This window comes from Ovis aries, chromosome 12, assembly GCF_016772045.2.
Source record: "Ovis aries strain OAR_USU_Benz2616 breed Rambouillet chromosome 12, ARS-UI_Ramb_v3.0, whole genome shotgun sequence".
Taxonomy (NCBI): Eukaryota; Metazoa; Chordata; class Mammalia; order Artiodactyla; family Bovidae; genus Ovis; species Ovis aries.
Window position 1 is genome coordinate 60,586,537 of NC_056065.1, and position 27,159 is coordinate 60,613,695.

Here is a 27,159-nt window from a genome sequence, read left to right on the forward strand (position 1 = left end):
CATTTGCTTTCTAGGCAAATTGCTCTTCTAATATATGTTAGGTTGGTATAAAAGTAATTGTGGTTTTTGCATTAATGAAATTTGCCATTTGACTTTGGAATACACTCTAAATGTGGTTATGTTATACATCATTTTAATGTGCATTTCTCACTTTATTTTTTTTTGCTAATGACTTATATTACTTGCTGCTTATTTTATATATTTTTTAGACTATGGAAATTATGTTAGACAAAAAGCAGATTTGAGTGATTTTCTTATTCGAGTTCAAAATGGGTCATTTGAAGCCACAGAGACAGCTGACAACAACGGTGCTTTTGGATCAAGCACTGCTAACAAATGTACAGTGTAGTGGTAGTTCAAGAAGTTCTGAAAAGGAAACAAGAAGCTTGAAGATTAAAGAGCATAGTGGCCAGCCATCAGAAATTAACACGACTAATTGAGAGCCATCATCGTATTGATCCTGATATAACTGTGCGAGAAGTTGCTGAAGAACTCAGTGTTGACTGTTCTACAGTCGTGCAGCATTTGAAGCAAATTGGAAAGGTGAAAAAGCTCTATAAGTGGATGCCTTGTGAGCCGACTAGAAGTCAAAAAAATCGTCAATTTGAAGTGTCTTCTCTTATTCTGTGTAACATCAGTTGTATTTCTGATTGAGAATCCATTTCTCAATCGGATTGTGCCATGCGACAAAAAGTAGATTTTATATGACAACCAGCGACAACCAGCTGAGTGGCTGCACCGAGAAGCAGCTCCAAAGCACCACCCTAAGCCAGACTTGCACCAGTAAAAGGTTCTTGTCACTGTGTGGTGGTCTGCTGCCCATCTCATCTACTGCAGCTCTCTGAATCCCAATGAAACCACTACCTCTGAGAAGGATGCTCAGAAAATCGATGAGATGCACCCAAAATTGCAACACCTGCAGTCTACCGGTATTGGTTAACAGAAAGGGCCTAATTTTTCTCCATGACAGCGCCCAACTGCATGTTACACAAACTGCACTTCAAAAGTTGAACGAATTGGGCTACAGAGTTTTGCCTCATCCAGATACTGCTACTTCCTCAGTATCTCAACAACTTTTTGCAGGGAAAATGCGTCCACAGCCAGCAGGATGCAGAAAATGCTTCTTAAGAGATTGTTGAATCCTGAAGCACAAATTTTTATGCTACAGAAATAAACTTCTCATTGGCAAAAATGTTTTCATTGTAATGGTTCCTATTTTGATTAATAAAGATATGTTTGAACCTAGTAATAATGATTTAAAATTCACAGTCTGAGGGCTGCCCTGTTGGTTTAATGGTAAAGAATTCACTTGCCAGTGCAGGAGACACAGGTTTGATCCCTGATCCACAAAGATTCCACATTCTGCAGAGAACAGTAGCTGAGTTCAAGAGCCTGGAAACCACGACTAGTGAAGCCCTTATGCCCTAGAACCTGTGCTTCCCAACAAGAGAAGCCGCCGGAATGAGAAGCCGACACACCACAACTAGAGAGTAGCACCCGCTCTCTGCAATTCGAGACTCAAGTCCACGCAGCAATGAAGACCCAGGACAGACAAAAATAAATAAATAAAATTATTTTAAAAAGTCACATTCTGAACTGTAATTATGTTTGCACCAACCTTATATATATGTGTGTGTGTGTGTGTGTATGTATATATATTTATATATTTTTCTTATTTGTTTTGTATTCTACCAGAATTCAAGTCATCTATTTCTTAACAGTATAAGTTTGATACTTTCTATCCTATAATCTTTTGAGCTGATTTGAAAGTCAGTCTGGAAAAGGTACTATAACCTAGATTTGTTCATAAAGCAGAGTCAGATTTTGGGTCCATGAATGTAGCAATCAGCATATATTCTTCATGAGCATTGTACATTTATAATGTAAGAATAGTTTTTATCCCCAATTAAATTTAGAGGTAAACTAACTTAGAGCTGAATTGTTAATAGTTGTTTTTTTTTTTTAATTATTGGGTTTTAAAAAATAATTTTTAGGGGTAATCAATGGTTCATAATATAAATGGGGGAACAGTCTGATATAGAACTATTAATATATAAAGGATTATTCCAATTTTGTGAGTACATTGCACTGTCTAAAATCTGAAAGAAGATAAATCAATTTTACACAAAGTTTTTATCTCTTTGTGGTGGAATTTTGGAATTTTGATTATTTTTTTCTACTTTGTTCTGTTTTCTCCACGTTTTCTCCTGTAAGCATTTAGGAGAAAATACTTTTTAAAATCATTGATGGTTATATCAAAAGACAACTGTAGTGCTTGGAAACCTGAATTTTATCTTATTAACTTTGTCCTTATTGTAAAACTTATTTTGTGGATATAAAATGATAAAAAGTTGTGGCTACTTAAATAATCCTAAATTTTAGTCTAGAGGAATTGTTCTTTCCTCATTTTTACATATAAAACACATAGAATATGTAGAAATGCACAAAATATGTAGCATAATGATATGCAACATACAATGTCAGAAAATTTACTGCTTTTAAAAAACTCAACAATTAAACACATCAACAGGTCAAATAGAAAACTCTTGGTATTCTATAGACGTTTTTATTTTTGTGTCCAAATTTGGGTAGCATTGGCCAATTGCTTAAGTAGTAAATAATAGAAAAACTATATTGTTTTTAGTTAAAATAAAGCATTCCGAAGTTTTTTCTGCTTTGGAGAAAGTTGTTGGACAATATAATTTAAGTAACTAAATTGATGGTAGCTGGTTTAGAATAGAATTAACCTATTTGTTTCGATGGTGTTTAAACTTTAGCTGAGACACATTGAAAACAAATTGGAAGTAGCCCCTACGAGTACAGCTGTGTTTGATCCTGTCATGGATACCAAGAAATCTTCTGCAAGTGCTACCAGAAAAATTAGTAGAAAAGGTATGTATGAGGTGACTTCCAAAGATATGAATATATTAAATATGAGTTTTTGGTGTTCTGGTTTGATTTCTCCATATAGGCCCATGTATTTCCTCGTTCCTTGTTCTTTTGTCAGAGACGAGATGCTTCATCAGCATTTAGGTTTTTCCTTTGGTGCTGAGTACTTATGAAGCAGCCTCGTATTCAGTGACTGTAGACGACGTTTTCTCCATCTTTTGATCAGGGACTTAGCACCACAGCATCACCTTTGGCAGTGAGTTTTCATTTGTTAGTGAGAATTTGATTTTGAGCCTTTAGGGTTATATATGTCCTTTTTAAAAAAAAAATTTACAGGTATTTTAGTTTGAAACTTAGTTGACTTAAGACTTTTGTTTTTTTGGTTGGGATTTATGATCAAAATTAGAATGTTTATCTTACAAATACTATCATAAATTGACTCTGTCAATATTTTCTTTGGTTACCTTTCATATATTTAATTTTGTGGTTGCATAATTAGTGGAATAAACCTGCAGATTAACTGAAACTATGATTCTTTTCTATAATCTGTGAGTCTTGGGTTTTAGCTGATGCATCTTTTTTGAAGTGAAAGCCTTTGACAAAAGGAATTTTTTATTTAGAATTTTACTTTGTGTTGTTTGCTTAGAATGCAGTCTTTCTCTATAGATTGAGTTACTCAACAATTACTGTAATAATAGAACCTGAATTTTTTTTTAGTCTACTTGTATGATATCCAGCTTGAGAGTCCAGAAACAATAAGATACCTAAGTTATTAAATGCTAGCCACGTTCAGAGACAGTTGTATTTTATATCATATGTTTTCATAGATTTCCTTTTTCTTCAGATGGTAGATACCTGGATGATTCTTGGGTTAATGCTCCAGCCTCCAAATTTTCTAAATCACGAAAAGAGAAATCTCGTAGTCCTCTCAGAGCTACCACCCTGGAGAGTAATGTAAAAAAAATTAATCGTGTGGAGTTTCGTGACCCTTTGGTTTCTTACAGGTTAGTGTGGGTGTCCTTCTTCTTCTTCTTTTTTTAACTATCTATAGAGTTAACCTATAGTATTTGTACTAATATTATAGTTTATTTTCTCAGTTTTTCATCACACTCTGAATCTAGTAGTATTACCTTTTCCATTTTCCAAAAAGGTAAAGCAAAATCTTTTGTATAATGAAATGCTAACTTTCTGTTCTTTTACAGATTGAATATTTGGGGAAAAGTAGTAATATTTGCTCCAGACCACTCCATTGTAATATGCTTCCTACAAACAAATTATTCAGTTTCTGGAAGTACGGCTTTCTTCTCCCTTATATCTCAGATTGGGTGTTCTACACAGTGGTCTTCACATAGTTTAGCTTTCTTCTCTTTTTTGAGTTGGAGGGGGTTAGCATTAATCAGTTAACTAAAATTTCTTTCTTCTGAGAATGTGAGTTGGTTTATTGTTTGTGTTGCCAGTGGTTCCTTTTAACAGTTTAGTTAGATGTTCAAGATTGATGAATGAATTTTAATATATGAATAGTATAAAATGCTTTGCATTTTTGTTAGCTAATTTAGGATATTCACCACATAAAATTAAAGAGTTTTGTATTTGAGGGACATTTAACTACTGATAGAAATATGTTCTTGCTGTTAGGATAGCAAATAGTATTAAGTAATAGATACTGAAACTTATAGTTTCTTGTTTCATTTATATTCATTTTTTAGTATTTTAAAGTGTCAATCAGTAAAGTAAGGAGTTTTTAACGATGGTGCTTGGAAATACTTAGTTTTTATACTTGCTGTTGTTCAGTTGCTAAGTCATGTCTGACTCTGCGACTTCATCAACTGCATCATGCCAGGCTTCCCTGTCCTTCACTATCTCTCCAAGTTTGCTCAACCTCATGTCCATTGATTCAGTGATGCCTTCCAACAATCTCATCCTCTGTTGCCCCATTCTCCTCTTGCCCTCAATCTTTCCCAGCATCAGGATCTTTTCCAATGAGTTGATTCTTCACATCAGGTGGCATTCAGCATCAGTCCTTCCAATGAATATTTAGGGTTGATTTCCTTTAGGATTGGCTGGTTTGATCTCCTTGTTGTCCAAGGGACTCTCAAAAGAGTAGTCTCTAGCACCACAGTTCAAAAGCATCAGTTCTTCATTGCTTAACCTTCTTTATGGTCCAACTCTCACATCTTATATTTGAGTTAAAAAATTTGGGTGATGAAGGTGAATTATGCTTCCCTGGTGGCTCAGCGGAGCTGCGGGTGATGTGGGTTCGTTCCCTGGTTTGGGAAGATCCCCTGGAGGAGGGCATGGCAACCCACTCCAGTATTTTTGCCTGGGGAATCCCGTGGACAGAGGAGCCAGGTGGGCTACAGTCCATAGGGTCACAAAGAGTTGGACATAAGCAACTTAGCATGCAAGCATACAGAGGTAAATTATGGGTTTGATTTTCAGTGTGTTCCATTTGATGCAATTTTGAAATATCTAGGTGAAAATATTCAGTAGGCAGTTGGATGTTTGGGTAGGAATGTGTGTGGAAAAGTCAGTGCTGCGAATATAAATATGGGAGTTGTCAGTAGCATTGAAGTGATAAAAGTGAAAAAAATAAGAGAAAAGGCCAGGGACTTAATCTGGGTACATGTGCATAGTTTAGAAGAAGGAGAAAGGGAAAATTTAAAAGAATAATGAGATGCCTAGAAACATAATCACTATCAGAATTGAAACTAAATTACTATTTCTATTCTAATATTCTTTCTGCAAATAATACTACCTCACATTTAAAATTGTGTAAATTATGTATATTTTAAGAAAAGAAACAAATACCCATAGGATAGCTGTGAATAGAACACCCTTCACCTGGCCAGCTCCATTCATCATCTAAAACTCACCTTTTATCACCTTCTGTATGAAACACTGCTGTATTTGTTTCTACCCCATTTCATTTCCTAGCTTATTCAGCACTTCCTCTGTGCTTCCCAGGTGGCACTAGTGGTAAAGAACCTGCTTGCTAATGCAAGGGACAGAAGAGACTCAGGTTTGATCCCTGGGTTGGGAAGATCCCCTGGAGAAGGGCATGGCAACCCACTTCAGTATTCTTGCCTGGAGAATCCTATGGACAGAGGAGCCTGGCAGGGTAGTCCATAGGGTCATAAGGAGTCGGGACAAGACTGAAGCGACTTAGTACCACCTGTGCTTCCTCTGTTGGAGCATTTTCATGCTGCATTATATTTCGATTAAATGTGTACCCATTACATTACTTATGTAAAACTACAAATCTGTCTTATTCCCAAACCATTATCTTAATGCTTATCATTTAACTAAGTATTCTATAGATATTTTTCCAGCATTTTATTACAATAATTTTCATATTTATAGAAAAGTTGAAAGAATTGCATAGTGAACATCCTTATTCATAGTAGATATTTAATGAGTGAGTGAAAGACTGTGTGAAATTACTTTTTTTTTTTAAGTTCATTTATTTTGATCTATCTAATTTGGCTCTGCTGGGTCTTAGTTGTGGCATGCTGAGATCTTTAGTTGCAGCATGTGGGAACTAGTTCCCTGACCGGGGATGGAACCTGGCCCCCTTCATTGAGAGTGCAGAATCTTAGCCATTGGACTACAAGGGTAGTCCCTACTTTACTTTTTTTGGTTAATTTTCTTTCCCTTACGATTAAGACATGTAGGTAACCTACCATTTTATACTTTATTTTATTCTCTGTTGTTTAGTCGCTAAGTTGTATCTGACTCTTTGCGATCCCATGGATTGTAGCTTGCTAGGTTTCTCCGTCTGTGGGATTTCCCAGGCAAGAATAGTGGAGTAGGTTGCCATTTCCTTCTCCAAGGCATCTTCCTGACCCAGGCATAGAACCACATCTCCTGCATTGGCAGGTGGGTTCTTTACTGCTGAGCCACCAGGGATTCCTATTTTATTCTCTGCATGTGCTGATTTTAGACCTTAATCATTTCAACAGTGAGTTGTTGCAGTCCGGTCGAGATAGTGAAAATAATTGAATTTAGTCTTGATCTCTAGTGGAAGCTGCAGAACTCAGTTCTCAGCCCCTGTCTTATTTAATAATCAGCCTCTCAGAAGAGGGTCTAATTTTCTTGAGTCATGGACCCCAGTGAGAATCTGATGAAAGCTACAGACTGTCTCTTTAGAAAAATGCACACACTTGTGTACTCATGATAGCTGCAGAATTACCATATTTTGCTGTAATGGAGTCATGACTTTAATCATCTTTGTGATATTTAGAGTTTTATGCCTAAACTGAAAGATTTAGATCAGTAATATACAATGGCACCATTAAAGTGAACCACACATATGTAATTTAAATATTTTTAGTAGTCACATGCACACACCCAAAGATGTTTTACGGTCTTTATTCTTTAATTTTTTAAAGTCTGGTACGTAATTTACATTACAGTACATCTCACTTTGGATTAAGCACATTCAAGTGCTCAATTGCCGCATGAGGCAAATGTCTACTCTTTCAGAACTTGGAGGTCCAGATGATTGTAATGTTTGTGTCTGTAATTTTGTTGGGTCGTTTTTCATGTCTTCTTTCTACTGCTGAGGCTTGTCTTCATTAATCTCCCTTTTAATAACTGCTTCTGTTTCTAAAATATAACTTACTAGAATGATACATAAAATCGAAACAGTTTCTGAAGGAATGCTTTTGCTAGTGTTTTGTGAGTAGAGGATATGGACTGTGTGAGGTGTGCTTTGGCTGTGTCCAGTCTTCTTTGCCTACTCTGGAATTTCTAGACATGCTTTACATAATTTGAAGCTGCCAAAAAAGTAGTCTGTAGTTCAGAGAGATTTAACTTTACTAACCACATTTATTTGGGGGTGAATGTTTATTGTACTTCCATTTTATTTCTGCTCCCAATCTGTTAATTTCATACACTATTTAGAAGTTATTTATGTGAAATGCCAGAATTTGAGCACTTTTCCCTGTAGTTCTTAAGATTTTATGGAGAAGTAAAATGTACATTTTGGTAGTAAGTGTCAAGTGAATCCAAAGTCAGATTGTAATTCTGCTTTCTGGGGTTCTTAAGGAAATCGCTGCATGCATCTTTTGCATAGTTTTATAATATGCACATTATGATTTAGATTATTTGCCATAATCTAACCTTTGATACTCAGGAGGCATTGAGCATTGAATTTTAATAGTATTAATGATTATCTTGTTATTTCTAACCTACTAGAGGGTCTAGGTTTTGGGGTCTCTAATGTTTAGAGTTCTCCATTCAGTTTGTATGACTGGTTTTTGTATTCTTTATTTAAAGCTTATTATTTTTTAACAATAGGGAAGTCCATGGCACACCATCCAGTATAAGTCCCAGCCATTTAGAGTCAAAGCATGTGTATTGTGTGGATGTTAATGAAGAGAAGCCTGAGAGTGGGAACCGGCTGATGTGCAGTCGAGAAGATCGGAATATACTTTGCTGTGATTTTGAGAGCTCCCAATCATCTGCTGTTGATGACACAGTTGTTAGGTTTTTAAACGATCGACCAACAATTGATGCATTACAAAATTCTGAATGTTTGATTAAGGTGGCAGCTGCTGTGAGAAGTGATGAAGAAAAACCTAATAGAACAAAAGGAAATGAGAACGCTTTGAAGTCTTCTGTGTGTACCATGGGCCATAATATTGATTCAAAAGTGTCACGGTTAACTGACTCTTCTCCGTCTTCTACTAGTACTTGTAATTCCCAAAGATTAGATATCCTAAAGCGACGACAACATGATGTCAAACTGGAAAAACTCAAGGAGCGGATTAGAAAACAGTGGGAACACTCAGAAGAAACAAATGGCCAGGGCCAGAATCTGGGTCATATTGACCATCCAGTAATGGCTGTTAATGCTGATAGCTCAGTGACAGCGAAAGTCAGGAAAGTGGCAGCAGCACCACCTGCTCCAACATACAAAGGTTTGTAATCAGTGTTTACGTCTTCTCTTTCCCTGCCTCCTTGTCTCCCTGTTTCCCTAGGATGTATTGGAGTAGAGAGGATCATTTAGAATAGGGGGTGATTCTCAAATGCATAAAAAATTAATTCAAAGTGCATGCTAAAAATGCAGATTCAGATCCTTCAAGAGGTTCTTTTAGTTTGAGACCTACCATACGAACCTTTAATAAGTTGAACAAAGGAGAAAATAAAAATTAGTATAAATTTCAGAGAAGTGAAAGAATATTGCTGTTATTCTGCCATTGTATTTCTATTGTTATTAGAAATTCTTTTAAAAGCAATGTTTGAAAAATGCTTCAATCACTGCTAGTTAATATTTGGTACCTGGCATTGACATTTTGATCCTGTTTTGTTAACCTTGGAATTATGACGGGTTTTCTCCATGTTTAAGAAAACAATAAATCAGATTTCCATTGAGAAGATGCTTTTCAGAGAGAATTTCTGCTTTCTGCTCAACTCAAGCTTTTATATATAGTGGTTTTGCATTTTTATGTTCCTGAAATTATTTTCACAGGGTCTAGGTCATCCATGTAAAATTTTGATTCATTGATGATATTAGACTTTTGTCTTAAAGTTCCTACCATTCTGGCCTTTCTTTTGCAGATATTTTTTCAAGTTCAATATTTATAAATGTATGAAGATCAAAATATAATCAAGATTGGTTTATTCTGTTAATTTTAAGAGAACAAACTTAACTATCTATAGTTTGAACAGTTTATCTTTTTTTGGTGATATGTTTCGGTAGTAATATTCATTATGAATTAAAGATAGATATTAGCATTTTATTCCAGATAATTTATGATAAAATTGTGGGTAATTCCCTCAATAAAATTCTTTCTTATCCTTCTAGTTGTTTGTGTGCCATGTAGAAATTGTCCACATTGCTGACAGAGCTGTTAGTAAATGATAGGGTCAGAAGTTCTTGCTGGTTCTAAGATAGTGATTATACAAAACTTTGGCTATATTTATATGAGACCCATTAAATGCAGATTGTACCTTTAAGGTTTGTTCCTTCTAGAAGTCAAAGTCTGCAGTTTCAAAAGTTCTTCCACTAAAGCAGAGTTAAGATGTTTGATTTGAATCTGTGTTTTATTTAATAATTAAAAATCTAAAAATTAAGAAAGCAACCTTAAAGAATCAGAGTGAAAATTTTAAGTATGACTTTGAGTTTGACTAGATTTTGTATATTCCTTTTATTAGTAGTTTTAATAGTTTAGTTTCCATCTTAAAATATATTATGAATGTAACTTTTATGAAGTTAACTAATGAAATACAGTATTCATTTCAGAAATCATAACAGAATATGGTTTCTAGTGGTATCCTAAGCGGTGGATTTATCTTTTCCAACAGTGAAGAACTGTTTTTTTGCTAACTTTTTGTCAGTGTAAATTAAAAGTATCTTAATATACTGTATTCTAAAGTGACATTTTAATTTCATTTGTTTAAATACTTAATAAATTCACTTGACTTGCAGTTGAAAAGACAAAAAAGACGTACATTGAAAAGCTGTATCTCTTGTGCTGCAGTCACCTGGTCCCCTTTCTGGAGGTTACTTATGTTAATAATTTATGTATCATTCCAGAGATAATTTTTTCTTTCACAAATGAGAGAGAGAGAGAAGAGAGAGAAGGAGATTTTTCTTTGTCTTTTTAATATAGTTGTTGGTATATGAAACCCATTCTAAACACATTACATTTATGTATGTATATGTTTAAAATTTGAAGTAGTGAACACAGTGGTTCTTTCATTGTTTTATACTTAGTGGTTTACATATCTTTTTCTTTCTGGTTTAAATGTCCAAGAAGATTAAGCCTATATTGATCATCTGTATTTTATTTCAAAACTTAGTACAGTGTCTTGGACACAAATGCACAGTAAATATTTTATTCTATTCAGTAAATTCAATTAGTAAGAAAAAATGTGCACAAAGAGAATGGAAATAAAAACTGGGAAACAGAAAGAGAAACTGATGTAGATACTGAAAGCTGCTTAAAGTTAACTTATAAGTAAAGATGCAAATATAAAGAAAGGCTCCCATAAAGATAAATGTTTCCTGAAGAGAAGAAAAAGTGATAAGGTTGAATGTAGAGAGATGGAATGAGGGTAAGAAATGTTGGGAGGAAGGTAGGTTTACATGGAATTGCCACACTTTCTTGTTATAAACTGTAGTTTGCAATAGACTAAACACTGTGTTTATAAACTTTTTGTTTATATAGCTGTAAGCATAGTTGTGTGTGCCCTGTGGTACAAATTTCAGGTAAAATTAAGCTTATGCTGTTGTCTTAAGAGCTGAATAAATTACTTTCTATTAGACATGTAATTATTTTACCAGTAACATTTTATCTAGCACTTTTAAAGTGCTTTTACCAATTTTTGACTCTATTAAATTGTTTAATTTTTATAAACTATTTAATGGCAATTCTTTGGTAAGTTGAGCCCATTTGAAAATACAGGTCTTTTTACTATTCTGGTTATCATCCATATTCATTACTTTATCTTTTTTTCACAAAGTAACATTTTAAGTTTAGCAGGTTTCTTAAGGAATAGTGATGAATTTGAAGTAGGAAATTAGAATGATAATTTCTAGGAAATAGCACATGTGTAATGTTTGTTGAGAAATTGAACAAGTATGTTTTAAGGAACTGTTTTCCACACTTTGGTTGTCTGATTTTGCCTGTGTAGACAGAAGCTTGTCCATTTGTTCAGCCATAGGCAAAATCAGACAGATGATAGTGATTAATGCCTGTCTTCAAAGAAAAGAAGAGTGACTATTGTTTCTCCTCAGACTTGAAAAGGTAGTTTGTTTCTCTGATATCCATAATTTATGATTGACATTCTTTTATCATTTAATTTGGTGCTTCTCCATTTCTAGTCTTTTTGAACAAATGTATATTGCTTTGTCTAACTGAAGCTTACTTTTCCAAACAGCACTTGTTAACACATTATGTGGTAGCTAATGATGCATTCCTCTTTTAAAAGCTTATAAAGCTGTTCAACATTTAATTATTAGGGATGCACAAATCAAAACCACAATAGATACCATTTCATACCTATGAGGGTGACTATAATAAAAAAGACAATAACAAGTGAGGATATAGAGAAATTGCTGGTAAAAATGTAAAATGGTGCAGCTTCTTTAGAAAACATTTTGACAGTTCCTCAACAAGTTCAACGTAAGAGTTACCATATGACCCAGCAATTCCACTCCTAGATATACTACCCAAGGGAATTGAAAAAGGTATATTTACATATATCCTTGTACATGTATGTTTATAATGACATTATTCATAATAGCCAAAAAGTAGAAACACCCCAGATGTTTATCAACTGGTAAATGGATAAGCAAACATTGATATATCTGTACAGTGGAGTATCATTCAACAGTAAAAGCTAAGTGAAAGAAGCCAGACACAAAAGGCCACACATTGTAGGATTCTATTTATATGGAAATGTCCAGAATAGGCGAATCTATAAAGATAGAAAATAGTTGAGTAGTTGGCAGGGAATAGAGGGAGTGGTGTGGGGAGCAACTGCTAATGGGTACAGGGTTACTTTTCAGGGTGATGAAATGCTCTAGAATTAGATGGTGGTGATAGTTGTGTAACTATCTGAATATCCTAAAAAGCAGGGAGTTGTACACTTTAAAAGAGTGAATTTTGTAGTGTATTAATTTATTTCACTTAAAATTAATAATATAACAAAACTTTGAATGCAGTATTGATAAGGATGTTTTGTATTGTTGGTTATATATTAGGCTTCAATCCTTCAGAGACCAAGATTCGAACACCTGATGGGAAAGTGTGGCAGGAGGCTGAGTTTCAAAACATGAGTAGAGAACTGTATCGTGACTTAGCACTTCACTTTGCAGGTGAGAGTAGAGTGTTCCTAGGTTTTGAGTGTTTTATCATGCATACTACCTAAGCTGCAATACTGAAACGTAAAATTGTCACCAAACTAAAGTTATTTCCCATTTTAAATGCATGGTATACTTAAGTAGTGATATTGTCAGTCACAAGACTCTTAGCTTCTAGGCTTTGCTCCAGGGTTACATTAGCATATATAGCTGAAAAGACAGAAACTAGGCTATTTTAAAACTAAGGGACGTTCTGAGTGGGCTTGTCTGATTTGAAGGAAACCTAAGAGTCTAGTTGAAGTTTACTAGCCCTCTGAGATCTTTGAAATGGTCAGTAATTTGGTGAGCAGCAGATAAGATACTGTGAGGGCAAAAAGCAGGAAGGAAAATGAACATTATCAGAAGGGAATAATGTGTGTTAGAGGATTGAAAATAGGAGGAACTTATGGAAGACTGGAAGAGGAAAATAGGAAGATCATACATATAATATTACTATATTGAAACCTTGTATGATTTGGGGCAAGATGCTGCCCAACATTTAGTCTCCTAAATGTTTTACAGTTGAGGAAGTGTAAGCTCAAGGAGTAATTTTCCCATGGTTGCATAGAGCAGTTAAGAATTGAAGCCAAGGTTTAAAACCAACTCAGTCTGACTCTGAAGCCTGAAAATTTTCTGGTAAGCCCTATTAGAGACTCTGCTAATAAATATGGCATTAACTGTCCAGTCCAATTTTCCTACTATTATTTTTGGAACAATATCTTCAGAAATTTTTTCTCATATGAAAAGGAAATATAATGCAATAGTTAAGAGCGAGATTTTGGAATTAGTTTACAAGGATTCAAATTCTGGCTTTGCCACTTAATTAGTTTTTCATACTATCTGTGTTACATAAACTCTCTTCCTTGGTTTTCTTATTTGTAAAATGGGAATGATAATATAATATGCTTCATAGAACAGTATCAATAGACTAGTGGAATGATGTATGCCGAAGAACTCTTGAAGAGGTCTGCCTATTATAGTCTGCCTTCTCTTTTGTTTTGGTGGGTCAACTCTCCCACTGCTTCTATCTTAAACAAAACCCATCTACTTCTGTATTAAATTCCATTTGCTCTAGTGTATTTAAGGGCATTACTACAGCCCTGTTTTCTCTTTCCCATTATCAAGTTTTCCCTCTCTGTGAGGTCCTGCCCATCAACATAGTGTTTGATAAGATGCTGTTACCTGGGCCATCATAAAAGAGCCCCTCTTGCTTTGTTTCTCTCCTTTTATTTACAGTGAAGCTTCAGAAAGTTGCTTTATCTTCATAGTCTCCAATTTTTCTCCTCCGTTTTACTCTTGAATCCTTTCTGTTAGGTTTTTGCTCCTACTTCTCTGTGGACTGCTGTTACCAAGGTCATCAGTGACCCCTCCACATTGCTAAATCCAGTGTGTAATTCTCATTTGTTATCCTGCTTGATCTCTCAGAAACATTGAGTTCAGTTCAGTCGCTCAGTCGTGTCCAACTTTGCGACCCGATGCACTGCAGCATGCCAGGCTTCCCTGTCCATAACCAACTCCCAGAGCTTGCTCAAACTCATGTCCATCGAGTCGGTGATGCCATCCAACCATCTAATCCTCCATCATCCCCTTCTCCTGCCTTCAATCTTTCCCAGCATCAGAGTCTTTTCAAAGGAGTCAGTTCTTTGCATCAGGTGGCCAAAGTATTGGAGTTTCAGCTTCAGCATTAGTCCTTCCAATGAATATTCAGGGATGATTTCTTTTGGGATGGACTGGTTGGATCTCCTTGGAGTCCAAGGGACTCTCAAGAGTCTTCTCCAACACCACAGTTTAGAAGCACCAATTCTTCGGCGCTTAGCTTTCTTTATGGTCCAGCTCTCATATCCATAGATGACTACTGGAAAAACCATAGCTTTGACTAGATGGACCTTTATTGGTAAAGTAATGTCTCTGCTTTTTAATATGCTGTCTAGGTTGGTCATAGCTTTCCTTCCAAGGAGCCAGTGTCTTTTAATTTCATGGCTGCAGTCACCATCTGCAGTGATCTTGGAGCCCCCAAAATAAAGTCTCTTTCAGAAACGTTGGATATCACTAATCACTTCATCTTTGAAATTCTTCACTTCAAATCTTATCTATGATACCATAAGTGTTTAGTTTTCCTCCTAAGTTTATCTGCTCTTTTTCGTTCTTTTTTTTTCCTAATCAACTATCTGATCTCTGAACATTGGCATGTCCTGGTCCCTGTGCTTGGATCTGTGTTTCTCATTGTTTTTCTTTTCTCTTCCATCCCTTTCTTTTTCCTTTATTGTTTTTTAAATTTTTTGTTTATCCATATACAAACTAGGCAAGCTCATTGAGTTTCAGTACTTTAAATATTCTCCGCTGATGATTCCCAGATTTATGTCTCTGACCAGACTTCTCTGAATTCAGATTCATGTCCAGCTGCTAACTCTGCACCTCCCCCTGGATGTATAATAAATTTCTTAAGCTTAATATATCCAAAAACGGAGCTAGCTAACTAAATGAGGTCATGGTACACCCCTTAAACTTATTCCTCTGGTAGTCTCTCCATCTTACTGGAGAGTAAATCTTATCCTTCTGATTATTCAGGTCCCAAATCCTTGGTCATCTTTGATCCCTCTGTTTCTCTTATACTTTATATCTAAATTGTCTGAAATACCTCTAAAATATAATCACCTTCACCTACCACCTAGGTTCAAGCCATCCACTGTCAGTCTCCTGACTGGATTACTGCAGTAGCTTTCTAACTGGTTACCCTGCTTCTGCTCTTCTTCTAATGAATCTGTTCTCATCATAGCTATCAGAGTGAGCTTGTTAAAATAACATTTAGGTCATGTCACTCCTTTGCTCAATTTCTCATCCTATTCTTGAGTAAAACCTGAGGTTCTCACAATGACCTGTAAAGCCCTATGTAATCTGGCCCTCAGTCATGTCTGTTGACCCTAACTCTTACTACTTTTCTCTTTCTTCACTTCATTCACATTGGTTTCCTTGCTATTTCTTAGACACTAAGTATGCTCCTGCTTCAGGGCCTTTGAATCACACTTACTTCTTTGCTCAGAATGCAGAGCTCTATATATGTTTAAAGTACATTTATCCAGATCTGTAGTTGAGATTAATTTTCAAATTTATGTGTATAGTCAGTTTATTTCTGCAGATTGGAATTTAAAAATTAGTGAGTAGTAGTTTATATGTGAAATACTTTGACATATTTTGTTAGCCTAATCATAAAAGGGCCTAATTTAGGAAAATTGAGTATTTTATACAGTTTTATTCTAGAAGTTTATGATATTTCAGTTAAGTGGAAATTTTTAAATGAAATAGGAATCTGTGAAAGTGCTTACTTCTGAGATTCTGTAAATGCTGTGATCTAGCTTGGAAAGCATTATTGTAGCTTGTTTCAGTTTGTGAAAACCAGGTGAGTGTCTCAAGGGTTTCCTGAAAAAAAAAAAAAAAAAAGAATTGAGCCCTAACAGTAGAGTAATTGTGATCTCTAGACCTTTCTGTAAGAGGACTTGACATTGCAGCTTTTGAATCGAAGAAATAGCGAAGGTTCTCTCTCCCTTCCTGAGCCATGTATTCTATATAGATGTCTCATACTGGGGGGAGGATGAGTGGATCAATACCACTCATTATAATATTTGCAATAAATGTTTCTGTTTTTCAGATGATAGCTCTATGAAAGAAAAACCAGCTGAAAAAAGTAAAGAGAAGAAAGTGGTCAAGCCAGTACGAAAAGTCCAAAAGGTAGCACAGTTATCAAGTTCAGAATGCAAAACAGGTTGGTTTTCTCAGTATTAGGCCCATCTTAAAATACATATTAGTGAAATGCCATCTATTCAGAAATAAATGTTCTTATTATTTGACACACAGAAAAATTCAGTATATTTTATATATCATTTTATGTGTGCTTTCTTGAGGTTAATTGACATATTTAGAATATGTCGTCTGATAAATCTTCATATATGTATATACTCATGAAATGTGTTCACCATGATACTGAACAGTACCCCCCCCCAGTTTTTTCTGTCATTATTTTTTAATAGAAATTAACCAGATTAAAGGTAATGATTTTTGTATAGTGAACTTTTATATACAGAGGGATGGCTTATGCTTGTAGCTAAGTTTCTTCACTTATTCTCATGAGTGAATAGATATTGCACAAGAAAAATCTGGCGGTCTGTGCCAGTAATGGACTGGACTCTGAATAAATCAAGATGAGGGAAAAGAGAATTCCCTAGCTTTACAGTGATTAACATTTTAGGCTTGATCTAGATTGCTTGAATTTATACACTGGTTCTGTCATGTCTAACTTTGTTCCTTTGGTAATTGAGTTAATTTTGGTGTCCTTTGGTTTCCCTGTTTGTAAATGGGAAACCACTAGTTACTTTTCTCATAGGTTGTTGTGAGAACTAAAATAGTTAATACCAAAAGTATTCAATATAGTACCTGACACATTGTAAACACTTGTTAGGTATAATTTCTCTACTACTAATTATTATTTCTAGCTATATTGAAAATGGCTGTTTAGTGTGTCATATTTAAGTCATTGAGTAATTTGGGTAAAGGGAGTGGAGAAAGTTGGAAACTTGTCACTTTCAGTTTGGAGACAAACATTCATTATGCAAATATATTTGCTTTATTTAAGGCACTGGGATATTCTAAGCTTAGGCAATATAGTGGTAAGCAAGATGCACAAAGCTCCTTCCCTCCTGGAACTTAGAATCTTGTCAGGAAAAAAGCAGATATGTAGTTATAATAAAGTGTAATGAATATTGAATCAAGTGAAAGTGAAAGTGTTAGTCGATCCATCGTGTCTGACTCTTTGCCAGCCCATGGCCTTTAGCCCACCAGGCTCCTCTGTCCATGGGATTCTTCAGGCAAGAATTACTGGAGTGGGTTGCCATTCCCTTCTCCAGGGGGGTCTTCCTGACCCAGGGATTGAACCCAAGTCTCCCACATTAGAGGCAGATTGTTCACTGTCTGAGGCCACAGGGAAGCCCCCAAATTATAGAATAGGGAACATAAAAAGTCCTATAAAAACATGAAAATAGAGTGATGGGACACTGGTTTCTAACCAAGTGCTTGTTTTTCTGATCATAGACTAATGAGTTCAGTTCAGTTGCTCAGTCACGTACGACTCTTTGTGACCCCATGGATTGCAGCATGCCAGGCTTCTCTGTCCATCACCAACTCCCGGAATTAACTCAAACTCGTGTCCATTGAGTTGGTGATGCCATCTAACCATCTCATCCTCTGTCGACCCATTTTCCTCTCACCCTCAATCTTTCCCAGCATCAGGGTCTTTTCAAATAAGTCACCTCTTCACATCAGGTAGCCAAAGGATTGGAGTTTCAGCTTGAACATCAGTCCTTCCAATGAATATTCAGGGCTGGTTTCCTTTAGGATGGACTGGTTGGATCTCCTTGCAGTCCAAGGGACTCTAAAGAGTCTTCTCCAACACCACAGTTCAGAAGCATCAATTCTTCGGCGCTTAGCTTTCTTTATGGTCCAACTCTCACATCCATACATGACTACTGGGAAAACCATAGCCTTGACTAGATGGACATTTTTTTACAAAGTAATGTCTCTGCTTTTTAATATGCTGTCTAGGTTGGTCATAACTTTCCTTCCAAGGAGTAAGCGTCGTTTAATTTCATGGCTGCAGTCACCATCTGCAGTGATTTTGGAGCCCCCCAAAATAAAGTCTGCCACTGTTTCCATTGTTTCCCCATCTATTTGCCATGAAGTAACGGGGGACTGGATGCCATAATCTTGTTTTTTTGATAATAGACTAATCAAGAGAGTGCCAAATAACTTACGTTGTGACATCCATTGTTAATTGTAGATGCCATACAAGAAAGATGGCTATATACCAATAAAAAAATAAAATTTCATAGGAACAGGAATTACCTGGGTGTAAACTAAACTAATTCTTACATTAAAAAAATGTAATGGACATCACCAGATGGTCAATACCGAAATCAGATTGACTATATTCTATGCAGCCAAAGATAGAGAAGCTCTATATAGTCAACAAAAATAAGACCAGGAGCTGACTGTGGCTCAGATCATGAACTCCTTATTACCAAATTCAGACTCAAATTGAAGAAAATAGGGAAAACCGCTAGACCATTCAGGTATGACCTAAATCAAATCCCTTATGATTATACAGTGGAAGTGAGAAATAGATTTAAGGGCCTAGATCTGATAGATAGAGTGCCTAATGAACTATGGAATGAGGTTCGTGACATTGTACAGGAGACAGGGATCAAGACCGTCCCCATGGAAAAGAAATGCACAAAAGCAAAATGGCTGTCTGGGAAGGCCTTACAAATAGCTGTGAAAAGAAGAGAGGTAAAAAGCAAAGGAGAAAAGGAAAGATATAAGCATCTGAATGCAGAGTTCCAGAGAATAGCAAGAAGAGATAAGAAAGCCTTCTTCAGTGATCAGTGCAAAGAAATAGAGGAAAACAACAGAATGGGAAAGACTAGAGATCTCTTCAAGAAAATTAGAGATACCAAGGGAACATTTCATGCAAAGATGGGCTCGATAAAGGACAGAAATGGTATGGACCTACTGAAGCAGAAGATATTAAGAAGAGGTGGCAAGAATACATGGAAGAACTGTACAAAGAAGATCTTCATGACTCAGACAATCATGATGATGTGATCACTAATACAGAGCCAGACATCCTGGAATGTGAAGTCAAGTAGGCCTTGGAAAGCATCACTACAAACAAAGCTAGTGGAGGTGATGGAATTCCAGTTGAGCTCTTTCAAATCCTGAAAGGTGATGCTGTGAACGTGCTGCACTCAATATGCCAGCAAATTTGGAAGACTCACCAGTGGCCACAGAACTGGAAAAAGTCAGTTTTCATTTCAATCCCAAAGAAAGGCAATGCCAAAGAATGCTCAAACTACCGCACAATTGCACTCATCTCACATGCTAGTAAAGTAATGCTCAAAATTCTCCAAGCCAGGCTTCAGCAATATGTGAACCGTGAACTTCCTGATGTTCAAGCTGGTTTTAGAAAAGGCAGAGGAACCAGAGATCAAATTGCCAACATCTGCTGGATCATGGAAAAAGCAAGAGGGTTCCAGAAAAACATCTATTTTTGCTTTATTGACTATGCCAAAGCCTTTGACTGTGTGTATCACAATAAACTGTGGAAAATTCTGAAAGAGGTGGGAATCCCAGACCACCTGACCTGCCTCTTGAGAAATCTGTATGCAGGTCAGGAAGCAACAGTTAGACCTGGACATGGAACAACAGACTGGTTCCAAATAGGAAAAGGAGTACGTCAAGGCTGTATATTGTCACCCTGCTTATTTAACTTCTATGCAGAGTACATCATGAGAAACGCTGGACTGGAAGAAACACAAGCTGGAATCAAGATTGCCGGGAGAAATATCAGTAACCTCAGATATGCAGATGACACTACCATTATGGCAGAAAGTGAAGAGGAGCTAAAAAGCCTCTTGATGAAAGTGAAAGAGGAGAGTGAAAAAGTTGGCTTAAAGCTCAACATTCAGAAAACGAAGATCATGGCATCCGGTCCCATCACTTCATGGCAAATAGATGGGGAAACAGTGGAAACAGTGTCAGACTTTATATTTTTGGGCTCCAAAATCACTGTGGATGGTGACTGCAGCCATGAAATTAAAAGACGCTTACTCCTTGGAAGAAAAGTTATGACCAACCTAGATAGTATATTCAAAAGCAGAGACATTACTTTGCCGACTAAGGTCCGTCTAGTCAAGGCTATGGTTTTTCCAGTGGTCATGTATGGATGTGAGAGTTGGACTGTGAAGAAGGCTGAGCGCCGAAGAATTGATGCTTTTGAACTGTGGTGTTGGAGAAGACTCTTCGAAAGTCCCTTGGACTGCAAGGAGATCCAATCAGTCCATTCTGAAGGAGATCAACCCTGGGATTTCTTTGGGAGGAATGATGCTAAAGCTGAAGCTCCAGTACTTTGGCCACCTCATGTGAAGAGTTGACTCATTGGAAAAGACTCTGATGCTGGGAGGGATTGGGGGCAGGAGGAAAAGGGGATAACAGAGGATGAGATGGCTGAATGGCATCACAGACTCGATGGACGTGAGTCTGAGTGAACTCCGGGAGATGGTGATGAACAGGGAGGTCTGGCGGGCTGCGATTCATGCGGTCGCAAAGAGTCGGACACGACTGAGTGACTGAACTGAACTGAAGTGAGTTTTTCATGTGATATTGTTGTGAAGGGCATAGTTTGAAAGGAAGCACTGGGACCACTATAACTTGTAAATACTGATCTTGGATTGTATTTATCCAGTTTTGTGGTGGGCTAATTCTGCCATGTGTATACTGTGGCAGTGACTGCTACAGAGAGTCATTTAATTGAGTTAAAGCTGTTTTAAGTGTTTATCTATAGTAAAAGTTCTCTTTTTCTACCAATGACTGCATGAGACTATTCCAGAAAGCCAGAATTTAGAAATAACCACCCAGAATATTTGGAAGCCAACATTTATAAATAACTACCCAGCATATTCATGATTGCTTGCTCTTGATTAAGAAAATTAAGCTGAAATTGAAGAGAAACCTGTTCTCCCATTTTGCTAATCACATGAAGTATCTTATAAATAGAATAAACAATAGACTTAAAACCATTTAAATATTTTAGATAAACTTTTTAAGGTTAATAGCAAGGTGCAAAAGCATTTCTAAAGTAAATAGTACACATTTATAATTCATGTTTTTTAATGATAGATGTTTTCATTAAAGCTACTTTCATTTAAACTTTTAAATGGTACTCTAAATATTTTTTAAAATTACAGATGTAATTAAGTAGTATCACAGAAAGCTTGGAAAATAGAAAAAACAGATAAAAACCACTGCTCTTAAACAAAGGACTAGTAGTTTTGTGTATTTCCTTAATTTTAAAATCAGTAGTAGATTACTGTAGTCATTGTATTATAAGATTTTATCTTTTTCTCTTAGCATCTTAGGACAAGAACATTTCTGCTGTTTCTTATAGAAATTGTAATTGGAAATGGCCACACAGTACTCCTAATAGAAACGTAGTTTATCTACTATTCAATATTTAGGTTACTTCTGATACTATAAAAATAATACAGTGAACAGTGTCATTTATTTTTTTTCTTTCTTTTGGATACATTTCTATTACTTCGATTATTTGATCAAGGGAAATGGCCCCTTTGACATGTAATACTATTTTTTAAAAGGAAACTATATCCATTGATATTTCAACAAGCATAGTAAAAGTGATTTTTACTATAATTTTACAAGCTTTGGCTATGAATGTAAAAGTATTTTTTCTAATTTAATTAAAGTATTTAAAGTAATTAAAGTAATTAAAGTATTACTTCATTATTTTCACTTCCATTACATTTTTATATTGCTTTGAATTTAAACACTTTTGCATATTTATTTCAGATTTTTAAAAATGGTTTCTATTTTATAAGTGGTCTTTCATGGTATTTTTTGTTTTTTAAGTCACTGTCTGTTTTGAAATAATGGTCTAATTTTAATTTTTTTATTTTTATGAACTTCTTTAATGGCAATTTAAAGCATTGATGATGTTTGCTTTCTGAGTGTCATTGTTTTATGCATTAAAAAGTAATGTGTAGTAATGTGTTATATGTCTGTAAAATATAATGTTAAATTCTCTGTAATAACCATCCCCTTCAAAGGTAGTCACTGTTAACTCTTTGTTACATGTTTCCTTAAGGTTTTTTTCTATGCTTTGCTTAAGTCATTTGCTCATTCAGCAGACATACATTTCACTGTGTCAGGTGCTGTGCTGATTTTGAGAAACCAAACACTTATAGTTAAGACATATTTGTATACTGTGTCAAAATTGTTGAATTCGATGCCCTGGTTCTTAAAGTTTCATAATTCATTAATATTTGGTACTTAACTTTCAAAGCATTTTACACTTAGTATTTGAGGTGTGTGGGTAAATAAAAATTTAAACAAACTCCATTAATTGATTTGGGGGGACTTGAGTTTAAAAATAAAATTAGATTGTAAATATTTGGGTGACTTTGGCATAAGATAAGCAAAAGATTAATTACAAATACTGGTATGGTTAAGTAAGAGGTACTTCTTACAGCTAAAATTTAAGTTTTATATATATGTATATATCTTTTCTTTTTTAGGTAGCAGTCATCTGATTAGCACATCTTCTTGGCGGGATGGACAAAAATTAGTAAAGAAAATTCTTGGTCCTGCACCTAGAATAGAGCAAAAAGAGCGAAGAGCAGCATCAAGTGACAGAAGTGGGAGAGAGAGAGCTACTAAATCTGGTGAGCAGTTAGATTAAACTACTTAATCATTTAAATTGTTGAGCGCAGCGATTAAAAGTTGCTTGTGTAAGTACTTTCAGAGATGAAAAATATTTAAGAATACTCTTTAAAATTTTGCTTTTTAATTGTGAATGTAGCTTAAAAAAGAAGAAATGTTCTGTTGGGCTTGGCTATGGATAATTTCCATATATAGATGTTATGTTGATCCTTATTAAGAATTCTGTTTGTGTTATAGTAATTATATTTATCTGTCGCTATGAATAAATAGCAAGGCATCATATAATCAAATCCTATTAGACTATTAGGGACCTTTAGAGGGTTAAGTCCAATCTGTCTTATCTCCATAGATACAAGCAGAAGTAGACATTCACAAGGTTGTAATTTTTGTTTGTTTGACAGATTAGGAAACAGGCCCTAAGAGAGAAGTGAGTTTTCTCAAGGATATACAGTCAGTGGGTGACAAAATTTGATCTAGATTCAGAGCTCTTTAGTTTGACTCTCAAGTCCATTCTCCTTTTAAAATGTCACGAGTGCCATCTGAAATAACTAGTTACTTTTTCATGAACACTAATTTTAGAAAATGAAATATAGTTACCTACAAGCCAGTTTTCCTTTTCAGTTGAAAAAAATTGCCTCAATTTGAGCTTCTGAAATGGATTCAGTAAGAAATGCTATTTGATATAGAGAAATTAATACATATTTTGTATTTGCTCTTTTTATCTGACTTATAAATAAACTCATACCATTGTCAGTTTAAGACTAAGCCGCATCAGCAAACATTTAGTTGATAAAATGATTGTTTTCCTATATACTGAATTTTTTCCTGTTATTCATTGGAGAGTTGTGGCAGCCTAACATCAGTTTTTTTAACAGCTGATTGAGGGTTTGGAGAGAGAGATAAATAGTAACATTAAATATGCATGTGGGAGAGAACTAGTATCTCTCTATTAATAGTTGATATTGATAATTCTCTATTAATAGTTAAATATTCACATCAATAGGAAGATTGTCCTTATTTCAGAAATATTAAAAGATGCACTTTAAAAAAATGCTGAGGAAGTACAGTTTCTATGGAGTATCAGAATTGTTCTCTGTTTTACTTTTCTTATGTTCTTTAGAAGACTTTTTAAGATATTTGAGTTAAAGTGAAATTTCCTAATTTTCTCCTTAATGCAGTAAATCTTAGAAATGAATATAGAATTTTCATACTTTGCAGGTGGTCATATTGGACGAGCAGAGTCGGATCCTAGATTGGATGTTTCACATAGACATCGTCCACGAAACTCAGAACGTTCAAGAAGTAGAGCTCGGTCAGAAAATAATGTAAAGAAATTAGTTCCATCTCTTCTAGATAATAAACAAGAGGAAAATGCTGCCTTAAATAAGGACTTTTTACCTGTTGAAATTCGTGGAATTCTTGATGACCTCCAGTTGGATTCAGCAGCTCAGACTGCAAGGCAAGAGACAGGAGAGTTACAGAATCAGAAGTCATCAGCATCCATACAAGCTCCTAGAAGTCATAGCCCAATAAAAAGAAAACCTGACAAAATAACAGCTAATGAAGACCCCCCTGTTATTTCTAAAAAGCGTCACTATGATACAGATGAGGTGCGACAGTACATTGTTAGACAGCAGGAAGAAAGGAAGAGGAAACAGAATGAGGAGAAGAAGGCCCAAAAGGAGGCCACTGAGCAGAAGAACAAACGATTACAGGAGCTCTACCGGAAACAGAAAGAAGCCTTCACTAAAGTGAAAAATGTGCCTCCTCCTGAGCCATCAGCAACTAGGCGACTGCAAGAAACTTACTCCAAGTTGCTTCTAGAAAAGTCATTGCTTGAAGAGCCAACTCATCAACATATTATGCAGGAAACACAGGTAATGGTACTGACAAAATTAGAAAGGGGGGTAATTCATGGTTAGGAAAAACTTGCTTGCTGTAATATTTAAAAATTACCATTGCTAATATTCAGACATATGTTCAGACAGTATTTATAATAATGATGGCCTTTCATGAAGTTTATTCTATATGTAGAGTAATTTGATAAATACAATTGAAAATAAATGCTCAGTTTCCTAGAGTGATTGTTGATCTGTCTCATTTCTTATTAGTTATATTCTTGCCTAGTTTTTGTTGTATTACTGAGCAAAGTTAGACTGTGTTAATAATGAAAAACCTAGTTTTGTTATCTGTGCTGAAATTAGAGAATATTCTATTGTAGTATGCTAATTTTATGAGTATTGATTTTGTTTTTAAGGATAACAACATTTGAGTGTATGCCGTGTGCCACTTACCATTTTAAAAGCTTTACAGGCTTAAGTTTCAGTAAATACTCACAATTCTGAGAAGGGGAGGTACTGCTAGCATTTCCACTGATTAGGTGAAAAAAAGAATCAGAAAGAGTATTATTTCCTCCAAAGTACACAGTAAATTGTAGGTGCCTTTGCTGGATTTCAGGTGTAATTTTTGCTGTTAACCCTAATGGTTGGTTTTAACACAAACTAATTTAAATTGGTTTTATTTGAGAGGAAAATAGCTCCTGCATTTCATGATCTTTGTAAAGTTGAAGTGACTTAATATTTATATTATGTGCTCCTTGAATGTGTCTTTATTATCGGAGTCAGATAAAAATATCCTTTTTTTACAGACCAGACCAGGGTATCAGCCATCTGGAGAATCTGACAAAGAGAACAAAGTGCAAGAACGTCCCCCAAGCGCATCTTCCAGTAGTGACATGTCTCTGTCAGAACCTCCACAGCCTCTTGCCAGGTATAAAGGGGAGAATGACAGATACTTAAGGTTCTTTCTTTCCATGATACATACTATAGTGGTCTATGCCCAGTGAATGTTGTTCATTGACCGTCTCTGAGAACAAGAGGCTTATCTGGAAATTGATCAGTATCTTCTGATGGACACGCAAGCATGGCTGTACATCTGTACTTGCTGCGTGCCCTATTTTGCTGTTCAGTTTCTCCCTGTTCTTTAATATTGGGTGTGAATATCAGTTCCTCTTGGGGATCACCTTCAGGTGGAAGTACTCTTGCTTTCTCTGAACTCAACACATGATAAAAGTTTGTTGGATAAGTGAATCACAGTGAAATTAATATCTTTAAGTGTTTGTGTTAAATATTTTTGAAAAGGTATTTCTGTATTTATTGTTATTCAGAATTTCTTCGTATAACTCCTGCATCAACATATCTTACCTCTCAAAAGCTGTATTTGGATATGCATATGAATAACTGAACAAGGACTAAGAGGGGATTTGATTTGAATTCAGATTGGTGACTGAGGGCTATTTTACCTTAAATTAAGAAAAAGGTTCCCCCCCCCCCTTGGGCTGTATTGTTTGCAGTAAAGTAAACAAACAAACCTATTTGTCCATGAAAGTTAAGGTGATTTTCAGACTACATGGTTATAAATTATGCTTTGAAATAATCGTTTTTGGAAGAGAAAGATTTTGAAATTCTTCTTCGGGAGTGCACAAATAAAAATCAAGTCACCAGTTTGGGGTTAATGTACATATGACCCTCTCACCCCTTGCTGATTCCCATGACCGCCCCCCCCCCCACCAAGAGAGTAATAATTTTGATAAAAATAGATAACATTTATTGTTTCATTTTGGACACTGATCTAAGTACTTTGCATTTAACCCTTATAAATTCTTTGAGTTCTCTCAGTTGTTGTTGTTCAGTTGCTGCGTTGTGTCCAACTCTTTGTAACCCTGTGGACTATAGCATGCCAGGCTTCCCTGTCTTTCACTGTCCCCTGGAGTTTGCTCAGACTCATGTGCATTGAGTCTCTTGGTTTCTTTTTGCTTAAAAGCACAGCATTTCTTTTCCTTGCCCTTCTTGTTCCATCATTCTGCATTGAAAGTGAAAGTTGCTCAGTTGTATCTGACTCTTGTGACCTCATGGACTATGCAGTCCATGGAATTCTCCAGGCCAGAATACTGGAGTGGGTAGCTGTTCCCTTCTCCAGGGGATCTTCCCAACCCAGCGATTGAACCCAGATCTCCAACATGGCAAGCAGATTCTTTACCAGCTGAGCCACCAGGAAAGTATACCCTATTGAACTTTTACTGTAAGTGAAGTCGCTCAGTCATGTCCAACTCTTTGCGACCCTGTGGACTGTAGCCTGCC

General features: G+C 35.7%; 1 protein-coding gene across 8 annotated transcripts in view; it reads left to right on the plus strand.

Annotated features, from left to right (window-relative positions):
- The window catches only part of CEP350 (centrosomal protein 350), a 156,668-nt gene that overhangs the window by 27,634 nt on the left and 101,875 nt on the right, over positions 1-27,159 (plus strand). For 7 of the 8 annotated variants that reach the window (XM_060396663.1, XM_015099343.4, XM_060396665.1 and 4 more), the window contains exons 4-11: positions 2,778-2,892; positions 3,734-3,893; positions 8,188-8,810; positions 12,602-12,715; positions 16,386-16,499; positions 22,876-23,022; positions 24,239-24,897; positions 25,668-25,789. In XM_060396663.1, the coding sequence (XP_060252646.1) occupies positions 2,778-2,892; positions 3,734-3,893; positions 8,188-8,810; positions 12,602-12,715; positions 16,386-16,499; positions 22,876-23,022; positions 24,239-24,897; positions 25,668-25,789 (2,054 nt within the window). The remainder of the gene's footprint in view (positions 1-2,777; positions 2,893-3,733; positions 3,894-8,187; positions 8,811-12,601; positions 12,716-16,385; positions 16,500-22,875; positions 23,023-24,238; positions 24,898-25,667; positions 25,790-27,159) is intronic. The other variant, XM_060396668.1, reaches the window with a different exon arrangement.